At 51.0% G+C, this 11,622-nt stretch overlaps 1 protein-coding gene across 4 annotated transcripts in view; it reads left to right on the top strand.

The window, feature by feature from the left end:
- The window catches only part of ZFAND2A (zinc finger, AN1-type domain 2A), a 10,754-nt gene extending 574 nt beyond the window's left edge, over window positions 1-10,180 (top strand). The window contains exons 1-5 of one of the 4 annotated variants that reach the window (XM_014535262.1): window positions 136-451; window positions 1,060-1,158; window positions 4,526-4,620; window positions 5,495-5,623; window positions 8,977-10,180. In XM_014535262.1, the coding sequence (XP_014390748.1) occupies window positions 1,104-1,158; window positions 4,526-4,620; window positions 5,495-5,623; window positions 8,977-9,171 (474 nt within the window). In that variant the 5' untranslated portion in view covers window positions 136-451; window positions 1,060-1,103 and the 3' untranslated portion in view covers window positions 9,172-10,180. Of the gene's footprint in view, window positions 1-135; window positions 452-1,059; window positions 1,159-4,525; window positions 4,621-5,494; window positions 5,648-7,739; window positions 8,061-8,976 lie in introns of those variants that run through there. The other 3 variants (XM_005860841.2, XM_014535264.1, XM_014535263.1) reach the window with 3 other exon arrangements.
- The last annotated feature ends 1,442 nt before the right edge of the window (window positions 10,181-11,622 follow it).

Genomic DNA, 11,622 nt, shown 5'->3' with positions numbered 1-11,622 from the left:
GGGCTCCGGCTTGTGGGACCGATCAGCGCGCTAATGCTCCAGCAGGGCTGCCCCGGGTCAGGCTCTCACGCCCCTGCTGCGGTGTCCAGGACCGAGGTCGGGCTCTCGAGGTCGGAGCACCCGCAGGGTTGACAGTGGAGGACGGGTCTGCGGTTGGGCACCGACCGTGCCGGGAGGGTTGCGGGAGCCCGGAAGAGCCGCGGCTCTGTGGCTTGGGTGCGGCGGTGAGGGTGGCAGCAGAGGCCCTTGGGAGGGAGCAACCCTGCACCGACGCGAGGGGGCAGCATAGGAGACGCTCCCCGGAGCGGAGGGCGCGGGAGGGACGGTCCGGAAGGCCGTCGGGGTTTGAGCTCTGGGAGGGACAAGAGTTCTCATAGACCAGGCGGGGACCGGGTCCCCGAGGGCGTCCTGGGAGGCGCAGTGGCTTCACCAGTTGTCTCCGTTTTCCACGGTGAGTCAACAGCTTGCGCCTCCCTGATGAGCCCCACATTGTCGTTAAGGAACAAGTTCTAAGTAAAACCCGATGCATAAGGGGGTGTCGGAGAGCAGCGAGGGAAGAGTTGAATCTCTTCGGGAAAGTCGTCACCTAGTGTGACTTGGCACCTGGTAACAGAGGTTTGTTTATGTCCACAAGTGTATCCAGTGGAAGGAATTAATTGTGCCCTAAACGTCACCGGGGCTGCAACTTCCCCTGGCAGCCGCGTAGGTTGAAAATGGGAAGCCCTTGTCCACACGAGTCAAACTTTGGTTTCGCTGAAATCCTGAATTGGGGTGAGCTTCACAAGGCAGGAAGGGAAAGGACTGAAAAACTGCATCTCAATGGGCTTGATTCCAAAGGAGCTGGTACTTGTGGTCCCCCCCGCCACCCCCCATTTTTCTCTTTGTTGAAAGAAAAGAATTTGTGAAGCTTTCGTCCCCGAAGGGGCCCGGGCTGATGGGGACATTTATTAACGGTCCCTGCAGAGCATATTTGCCTGCTCTCTTTAGCTGCAAGTTACAAATCCTGGTGGCCAGCCCCAGCTGCCCTTGCTCTCCTCCTAACGGTTCTAATTCTCGTAGGTGCTGCTACACTCTGCCCTCTGTGTTCGGGACACTTTCTCCTGATGGAGTTCCCTGACTTGGGGAAGCATTGTTCAGAAAAGACCTGCAAGCAGCTAGGTAAGCACTTTTAAGAGATGTTAATAGGAAATGGGTATTTTGTTGGCTATTTTGTAGGGGAGAAATCGCCGCTATATTAGTTGCCAGGACCAAGTGGATAGAAGTGAGAAGTGTGCTGCTGAAATACTCGTGATGGACTCTCCTTTGAAAAGATAGCTTTATAGGTTCCTCAGTGTTGCTGGCACTGTGAAGTTCGTGACCCCCCCATTTTTTTCTCATGAGGAGTACCTCAAAGATGTATTTGACAGTCAGTCAGTCATAAAGAACTTAGTGTAGGTGAATACCTGTTTACTATCCTATCCTATATAATTAAACCCTAATATGCAATCGACTAAACGGCAAATCGACCAGTCACTATGATGTGCACTGACCACCAGGGGTCAGACACTCAATGCAGGAGCTGCCCCCTGGTGGTCAGTGCACTCCCACAGGGAGAGCACCGCTCAGCCAGAAGCCGGGCTCATGGCTGGAGAGCGCAACAATGATGGCAGGAGCCTCTCCCGCCTCCACAGCACTAAGGAGCAGCCAGCCGAGCTGTAGGGAGCAGCTAGCAGGCGGGTGGTAAGGAGCGAGGGGTCCTGGACTGCAAGAGGTGCAGGCTGGGCTGAGAGACCCCCTGGTCCCACACAGTGTACAGATTTTGTGCACCGGGCCTCTAGTCCTATATAATAAAAGTCTAATATGCTAAGTGTTCAACCGTTGGTTCAACCAGTCACTATGACACACACTGATGACCAGGGGGCAGACGCTCTGACCTGTAGGTTAGCTTCCTGCTGGGGTCCTGTTGATTGGGACTAGGCGAGATGAGCTGGACACACCCTGGAGCCCTCCTGTGGTCCCTCCCCAGCCCCAATCATGCACCAATGGGGTCCCTTGACCTAGCCTGTGCCCTCTTGCAAGCCGGGACCCCTCAGGGGATGTCTGCAGGCCAGGCCAAGGGACTCCACCGGTGCACAAATCCATGCACTGGGCCTCTAGTCTCTCTCTATATAAAAGGCTAAGTGTCTGTCCGACTGGTTGCTATGATGCGCACTGACCACCAGGGGGCAGATGCTCAACGCAGGAGCTGCCATGACTCACACTGGCCATTTAAATATAATAAATGGCACCACGGAGCTGATGCCAACAAACCAACACTCAGCTTCCCCCAAGTAGGACACAGGCCCCACCACCACCCCAGGGCAACACCCCACCGACCACAACGCTGCCAAGACCCCATGGCATAAAATGCTGCCCATAGTCCAGCCCAGCCTGGAAGGGGTCGCTGTGGGTGCCGGGTAATGACGTCACATAGCAACGCCCAGCTTCCTCTCCCTAGCGACTAGCCTCCTTGCAGTTTCTTCAGCCCAGGAACACGACTTGCTTTATAGCCAGGTGCAGACATTTTACAATTTAACCAAATATTTGTGAAGCGTTTTCCCATGCCTCATCTCATTTGATCCTCACAGAAGTCCTGGAGGAGGTAGATAGGAGAGTCAGTAGAATCCTATTTTCTTTTCATTAGCCAGAAAATGGAGATTTAGAAAGTTTAGAAACTTGACCTGACTGAAAAGAATGGTGGAACTTGAAAATGACTTCAGGTTTTCCCACTGCGCAGAATATAGTCAAACACGGCTGCCGTTAAATATTTTACCCTTTGTTCTCCCTCCGTGATCTACAATAATAATGTGCTTCATGTTGATATTTCCTGCTGTGTTGCTGACAATTACCTGAAAGAGAAGTTGGGGTGCTTCCCTGGGCTGGAAAAAGTTTAGCTACATCAGAAAACAGGTCTAATTAAGCAAGTTTGTATATATTAGAGGCCTGGTCCACGAATTCGTCCAAGGGACCCCACCGGTGCACGATCAGGGCTGGGGAGGGATGCGGGAGGGCTCCAGGGCATGTCTGGCCTGTCTCGCACACTCCCAATCAGCTGGACCCCAGCAGCAAGCTAACCTACCGGCCAACTGTCTGCCCCATGGTGGTCGGTGCATGTCATAGCGAGCAGTTGAGCAGCCTTAGCATATATCATTAGCATATTACGCTTTGGTTGGTTGAATGGCTGACCTGTCGACCCGACACTTAGCATATTAGGCTTTCATTATATAGAATAAAGCTCTCGCTGGCACCAATCATACACATGGGTTTCGATCTGTCATTGTCGATCGTGAATCTGGTTGACACCTACTACACAGAAAGGGCGAATAGCAATATTAAAATATTTCTTCTAATTAATTTCCTTTCAATGTGCATGAATTCGTGCACCTGGACACTCGTTTAAAAATGAACGATGACTCGCGCACGCGAGATACATATAATTTCTTGGAATGGATGTTATTGAAATCCCCCGTGAAATGATTTGTAACGGATCTATTATTGAAGCTACCTTTGGAAATAGTATATCTATAGATAATAAAAATATATCTAAGCATGTGATTCTTTGTCCTAAAAATGAGCGTGTTCATAAATTAAATGAAGAAATTTTGGATATACTCGATGGAGATTTTTACACCTATTTGAGTGATGATTCCATCGATTCAGTGGATGATGCCGAAAAGGAAAATTTTCCCATCGAATTTCTTAATAGTATTATTCCTTCAGGAATGCCGTGTCATAAGTTAAAATTGAAAGTAGACACAATCATTATGCTACTGAGAAATCTTAATAGTAAATGGGGTGTTTGTAATGGCACTAGATTTATTATCAAAAGATTGCGACCTAACATAATCGAAGCTGAAGTATTAACAGGATCTGCAGAGGGAGAGGCTGTTCTGATTCCAAGAATTGATTTGTCCCCGTCTGACACTGGCCTCTCATTTAAATTAATTCGAAGACAGTTTCTCATGATGCTAGCATTTGCGATGACAATTAATAAATCACAAGGACAAACTAGACAGACTAGGAATATTCCTACCTGAACCCGCTTTCACACATGATCAGTTATATGTTGCTTTCTCTCGAGTTCGAAGAGTGTGTGACATTCAAATTGAAGTTGTAAATACTTGATCACAAGGGAAATTAGTCAAGCACTCTGAAAGTGTTTTTACTCTTAATGTGGTATACAAGGAGATATTAGAATAAGTTTAATAAATTTATCAGTCATTGTTTTTATCAATGTTTTTATATCGTTTTTGTTTTTATATCATCTCTTTGTTATATAATGTTATTGTTTATTCATTTATACATTATTTTCATATACATTTTACTAATTTTCTTTCATCTCTGACACTTCTATTATAGAGAAAGGGAGAATAGCGATATTAAAATATTTCTTCTAATTAGTTCCCTATCAATGTGCACGAATCCGTGAACCAGACCACTAGCGATCTATAATTCTGTTGTTCTAGTCTTTAAAGCACTTTACTGTTTTGTGTTGTTGTTTTTTTAGATTTTCTTCCATTGAAATGTGATGTATGTGAGCAAGATTTCTGTAAAGATCATTTTACCTACGCTGCACATAAATGTCCCTTTGCATACAAGAAGGTAATTTATCATACTTTATTAGAAAGATTCTAGTTCTTACTCTTTAAAACTGTGCTGTCCAAGATAGACACCAGCCTCATGTAGCTAATAACTTGGTTAATGTCAGTCTCTCAGTCGCACTGGCCCCGGTCCGGGTGTTGAGTAATCACAGGACAGCGATTGCTGTGCTCTGTTGGGTGGTGTGGACATGGAGCATCTCCGCCATCGCAGGACGTTCCGGGCAGCACTGCCCTCGATGGACTTCTGCAGGTGGCGTCCGGCCTGGAGGCACTGTTCCTGGGCGGCGCTGGGACTGCCTCGGAGCTCTCTCGGCACTCTGCTGCTTCGTCATCGGGCAGCAGAAATGGGAATGACTTGGCCTCACATGCTTTGATCAGTGCTGGCTGGCGTCTGAGCCTCCAGCGTATTCCAGGTCGAGAGGTGGGGGAGGTGACTCACACACTCATGTTTACAGGCACTGAGGACCAGGCCCGAGTACTCCCTTCATTTGTTGACTTGACCTCGCCTGTCCCTAGGGAGGGTCTGCCTTGGAGACCAGTGGTGATGCTTTATTTCTTAGACTTGCTGGCTGGGGGAGCATTCCTGGGTGACTTTTCAGCTCAGCCCCAGACTGTAGGCCCCCGTGATTCTGGGATTACCTGTCACCTTCCGGGTGTCAGTTGTCACCTCAGTGTTCTCACTGAGCTAAGTTTCCTCAGCTCCTGCCCAGGCTCGGAGGTGGTTTTGACCGTGTGAGGCGTTCAGCTGCTGGGAGCTGTGTTCTCACGGGTTGTTAGGCACCTGGCTCCTTTTATGCACTGCACCATCTTGCCTTTTTCTCATGTGAGTTTCAATTGCCTGAATCTGGAATGTCATCTTATGCTCATTACTTTAGGATGTTCAGGTCCCAGTGTGCCCGCTTTGTAACCACCCAATCTCAGTAAAGAAGGGAGAGATACCGGATGTGGTGGTTGGTGAGCACATGGATAGAGATTGTGGAAGCCGTCCTGGGAAGGAGGAGAAGGTGAGGACCAGTCCCTGTCGCTCTGTGAGTGGGGCTTTCCTCAGGGGAACGGGCCAGTTATCACTCAGAATTCGTCCTGATAGTTTGTGTACAAACTGAAGCTCTAATAAAGTTGGTGTTGTGAGTGGCATAGGCTTTTACACTCAAATAAACACATTCTCTGAGTATTTGGGTCTATGTTAGGATTTGCTTTCTTTTTCTGTGTGTGAATCCTCACCTGAGGATATTTTTCCCCATTGATTTTTAGAGAGTGTGGAAGGGAGGGAGGGGACGGGGGAGAGAGAAACATTGATGTGAGAGGAACACATCGATTGGTTGCCTCCCACATGTGCCCCGATGTCCTGAGATTGAACAGCTACGTGCTGTTGATCGAGAGTCAAACCTGTGATCCTTTGGTGAGCAGGCCGGTGCTCTAACCACTGAGCCACCGGCCAGCACAGATTTGCTTTCTTTACGGGAACCTCACACTTTCTCCCACGATGGAGAGTTGGTGTGGTTCTCGAGAGCCATTCTGTGAGTGCCTCCTTCCCCCTACGCACCTCCCGGGGAAGCGCAGGAGGAGGAAGCGGAGAGGACCAGCGTGCTCGCTTGGCAGCCGAGCTGTTATCAGTGTGCTTGTGCCCCTGCGTATGGGGCGTGCAGCCGCGCCTCTCACCTCGCAGCCACGTGGTTTGTTTAGGGCAACGGTGTTTTCCCCAGGTGCGCACACTGTTAGATCTCGGGTTTGGCGGGTCTACCCGTGGGTTTGGGCGTCACCTTTTACCACAGTGTGAGCTGAACATGGAGCTCCTGTCCCCATTCTGACTCCCACACGTTCTCACCCCGTCCCCCACCCTCCCAGGAAACTGGCTCTTGTTTAGCTTACATCTCAGTTTCAGTCATGGGTCCTTATGTGTAGTTACCAACTACGTTAACATGTCACATTAAATACACAGCAATTACAATTACAGTAAATAAACGTAGGTCCGTTAACTTCTGCCTCCTGTTTCTCCTCGAACCCGAGAGAAGAATATCCCTGTGCCTTCCTGGCCCTCGCCTCTCCCTGCTGTCACTGTGCCCTGCGAGCTCTGCCTCCCAGCCCTCGGGAAGGTCTCCCAAAGCAAAGGCCCACTAAGCGGGGGGCTCCGCCCAGACTTTCCACCTGCGTCCTTCCCTCCGCCTCATGTGGGGGTGGCTCCATGTTCTTCAGGAGCTTTGCTCCCAACCTGCTGCCGACATCGGGGCCCAGCACCTGTATCCCTGCTGTTTGCACGCGCTCAGGTCACTTGAGGCAGCTCACACCTGTCCTTGCGGAGGGCTGCCCCCGGCTGCTGGACACCCCTCTTCACTGACATTCTTAACCTTCACAGACTCGGAACTGCCTGGGGCTGTAAATAGATGGTCCAGCTCCCTTCCCCTGGTGGGGACGCTTCCACGTCTCCTGAGCCCCTGGAGCCAGCAGCCCTCTGAGGGACTGTGCATGATGTCACATGCTTGGCCTCCTTCCCTCCCATGTCCCCAGTCCCCACTCCCCCAGGTGTGTGTGTGTGTGTGTGTGTGTGTGTGTTTTCCTGAGAATACCTCTAATCACCCTACATGAATCCCCACTAAATAGCTGCTTTTGTATTTATCACTTATTAAAACTTTGTCTCCTTAATTAGTAGTCATTGTTTTATAGTAAAACTAGAGGCCTGGTGCATGAAATTTGTGCACTTAGCGGGGGGGTCCCTCAGACCGGCCTGTGCCCTCTCGCAGTCCGGGAGCCCTCGGGGGGAATGGCCAACTGACATGGAGGCTGAAGAGGCTCCCGCCACCACCACTGTGCTCACCAGCCGTGAGCCTGGCTTCTGGCTGAGCGGTGCTTCCTGTTGGAGCGCACTGACTACCTGGGGGCAGCTCCTGCATTGAGTATCTACCCCCTGGTGGTCAGTGCACGTCATCGCGACCGGTCGATCCGCCGTTCAGTTGATTTGCATATTAGCCTTTTATTATATAGGATGTTTGAATAAAACCTTGACCTCTTCATTCCTAGTAACTAAAAACTGTTTCTAGTTAAATGTTAATGGTCTTACTATGGGGCTTGTTAAAGAATTGCTTATGGACGCAATTGAAATACTGAAGTAAATGGCTTTCTCAGGTTTTTACCTTCCGGTGCTCGAAAAAGGGGTGTAAGAAGAAAGAGATGCTGCCAGTGGCTTGTGACCAGTGTCGTGGCAACTTCTGTATTCAACACAGACATCCTCTGGATCATAGCTGCACACGCGGGAGCAGAGCCGTCAGCATCGGGGGGTGAGAAGTCCCAGCCGGGGCGCTGGCCTGACGCCTCCCCTGACGAGGGTAGAGCCAGCTTCCCGCCCACGGAGGGCGGCGAGCAGCCTGGAGCGTTGTTCTCTGTCAAGTGGTGGATGCAGGAGTTTGCATGAATATGATCTTCATTAAAGTTGGATTCTAAATTAAAGTTGGAGTCTAGCTGTGTTGTTTCCTGGGGCGGCCGTAACAAAGAACCACTAACGTGGCTCAAACAACAGGATTCCTCGTCTCAGTTCCAGTTCTGGAGGCTGAAGCTGAGATCAGGGTGTCAGGGCTGGTTCCCCTGGAGGTTCTGAGGGGGAGTCTGTGCCAGCCTCTCCCCTCGCTGCTTGGGCGCTGTCAGTCTTGGCGTCCTTGGCTTGTAGACATCAGCCCGTCTGTCCACGTTCACATGGTGCTCTCCCTGTGCCCAATGTCCCCTTCTTATGAGCCCACCCACAGCCCTGTGACTCATCTTAGCCAATGACATCACAGCGGCCCTGCATCCAGAAGAGGTCACGTTCTCATGCTCCGAGGGCTAGGACTCAGCCTGCCGTTTGGGGGACACAGTTGAGCCCACTCACTGGTGTTAACCAGAGGACTTCGTTGGGTCAGTAGAAGCATCTGCCTAAACTTGCTGTGGAATAGAAATGGGAGTTCTTTTTTAGTTGCTTTTGCTTGTTACACTCCCGTCTGTGGGCTCAGGGTTGACTCTGCCCTAACTGCCTGTAGCTCCGTGGGAAGCTGGGAAGGCGTTGGCTGATGGTGGGTCTAACCTTTCCGTGCAGGTGTCCAGCTGCGAGAGCCTCTGAATCCGAACCGTCGGGCCCTTTGAACACACTGCCACCCCGCTGGCTGGCTCAGCAACTCAGGCGTTAGTCCAGATGGCACGCGTGGGTCTAGTGGCTTTTGGGGGGTGGGGGGAGGGAGGCAGGGCCCCAGGTTACAGGTGCAGCTGGTTCCCGAGCACCGTGGTCCAGCAGCGACATTTGAGGGTTTCTGCAGCACCATGTTGGGCTGACGTGCTCTGCACCTTAGTTAACGGGGCACGGGTAAGAAGTAAGTCGTCGTTTGTTCTCTTTCAGGTCGAAAGCGAGGTGATGACGCCTGGGCCTGCGCCAGCTGCAGAGGCTTGTTTCTGTGTCCCACCGCCCTTGTGGGGAACGTGGGTGCTCGGGCACTTTCATACTCCTCACGGCAAAGGTCTGAAACGAAACTTCCCCAATGAATACATAAGTCCTTTCCGCGAGATAAGCAATCCGAGGGCACTCCTACCCTAAGGTGGGTTACATTGCTCCACACCCTCCCTCCCTCCAAATAAAAGGAAGCGGCTTGAAGAGCAAGGGGCCGAGTGGGCCGGTCAGGGCGGCGCTGCCCGAGCTGTTTGTCAGGCCCTGACTCTGAAGAAGCTTCACCACCTAAACAGCAGAGAGGTGGTCGCACTTTGGCTTCCTCGTGGGGCTTCGGTAGTGGTGTGGCCGTCAGCTCAGGAAAGGGGGCGGCCCCACCCACCACCCACTCCCCTGAGAGTCTGTGACCGCACTGACCCCAAGCGGGACTGAGACTGGAACCTCAATGCGTGGCAAGAGAGCTCTCTCCTGGGACCTGGAGTGTTAGGAAGCGGGGGGCAGTGCTGTCCGAGTTAGCCCACTGGTCACCCAGCTGTGCACTCAGACACCCACTGGCCTGGGTTAGCAGATCCACGCAGTCACTCCTCTGGGTTCACAGCCCAGAAGGTGAGGAGGGGCTTGTGTTCAGTCCGATGTACAAGTGGGTGCTAGGGACTCTGTGCTCTTCTTGCGGGGTGTGTTCCAAATGCATCAGAATCGCCCAGAGGCGCTGTTAGAGCAGTGCAGGCCCCCCAGAGTGTGATTCTGGGGGCCTGGGTGGACCCTGAGAATTCCCACATCCAACAAGTTCCTGGGTGATGCTGCTGCATCGGAGCCACTGTGGTCACAGCCCATACAGCACGTGGAAGGCGCCAGCGCAGCCGGCACTGAGCTCTGGCTCTGTTCACCGTTAGAGCCATTGGCTTGATCCAGTTAGGAAAGTTGTAAGTCTGTTGGTAACTTGGGATGTGAACTGTACCTTTTGAACTGTAAACCATGAAATCTGAATATAGATCAGGTCTTTCTCATGAAAATTTCTGCCCAAGCTGAGAATAAAACGCTGGTTTTGAAAGCAATACCAAAAATTTTCAAAGTAAAATATCTCACTTAAAAACAGCTACATGTTGAAATGTATTTTGGATATGATGGATTAAATGAAATATTAAAGCTTTTTCACTGGTTTCCGTTTTGTTTTTTAACTGGTTACCAACGAGACATTTTAGAAACAGGTGGGTGGCTTGCATTCTGTCTGTTAGACAACGCTGCTCCTGATCCTTGCACTAAAGGAGAAAACCCACATCTTATCAGGAAGAATCGTCGTCTGCCTCTGGTCTGCTTCTGCCTGCAGGTGGGATTGGGGTGTCAGTGTCGCGGGAGCTCCAAGCACCCTGTGTCCTCGCGCAGGTGGCTCCAAGGGTGTGCAAGGCCAGGAGAGCAGGAGCCCCTGCTCCCTGCCCCTCCGCAGCACTGAGCCCTCACTCTGTTCCTTGCATCCCACAAGTTCTTGTCACTCACAAGTACCAAGGCCCTGGTCTGCCTGCCTTCCCAGCCTCTGTCATGAGCATCCACGTGAGCTAAGGTGCCACTGAGTGGCTCTGGACAGGGCATGAGGTTGTATGGGGCGGTGTGCCAAATGGGTAAGCCACATCGCACTGTACACTTCCACAGAGGGCCAGCATTCATATTTGTCGGAAGTTGGGGGAATGAATCCCTTTAGTGTCAGGAGTCTGCGTGCATTGTTGAGTGAAGCCCGAGCAGTAGGTCAGTGCTCCATCTCTGCCCAGGGCAGGAAGCTATGTTTTTTTCCGGTGGAGTCGTAAAGCCCAGTGGGAGAAGTTTTTTTGTGTGTTGTTTTTTTAAAAATATATTGATTTGAGAGAGGAAGAGAGAGGGAGAGAGAGAAATATCAATGATGAGAGAGAATTATTGATTGGCTGCCTCCTGCATGCCCCCTATAGAGGATGGAGCCGGCAACCCCGGATATGACCGGAATCAAACCCAGGACCCTCAGTCCACAGGCAACACTCTACCCACTGAGCCAAACCGGCTAGGGCCCAGTGGGAGCAGTGTGAATAGCTTTCCTTAGTCATAAAAATTGGACACGCTCATACCTGTGGCCCAGAAATTCTGAGTATGTGCCTTGCAGAGACATACCTGCACATTCCTGTCCAGCTGTCAAACCGCCCCCCCCGCCCCTTTGCAGTTCCCACCTTAGCAGTGGGCCACATAAGCGATCTTCCTTTCCTCCCATTCTCAAAGTGTCTGGACGGTTAAATATTTCTAAAAACCGAACGAACGAACGAGGATTTAACTCAGGTATCTACAACCCAGATGTTTAATTTTACCGGCTTCGATTCAGATACTAATCCGAATTTACAACACTCTTGCAGATACGGCTCTACTGCATTTGAAAACCTTCGCACACGTGTAATGTTGGTGACATTTAAACATTATACAGTTTAAATTACAGCATTTACAATTTATATACATTTATAATGTCTGAGACGAATCCCCGTGGACCACAACAGGCGTCGTTCATTCATTTAAGTCCAAGGGACCCAGCACCCGGCGGCCCCCCAGTCCCAGAGCCGCCGAGCCCAAGGCCAGAAGCCGAGTGGGGCC

The sequence above is a fragment of the Myotis brandtii genome, unplaced genomic scaffold (genome assembly GCF_000412655.1).
Source record: "Myotis brandtii unplaced genomic scaffold, ASM41265v1 scaffold1408, whole genome shotgun sequence".
Lineage (NCBI taxonomy): Eukaryota > Metazoa > Chordata > Mammalia > Chiroptera > Vespertilionidae > Myotis > Myotis brandtii.
This window is presented reverse-complemented; position numbering and strand designations above follow the sequence as displayed.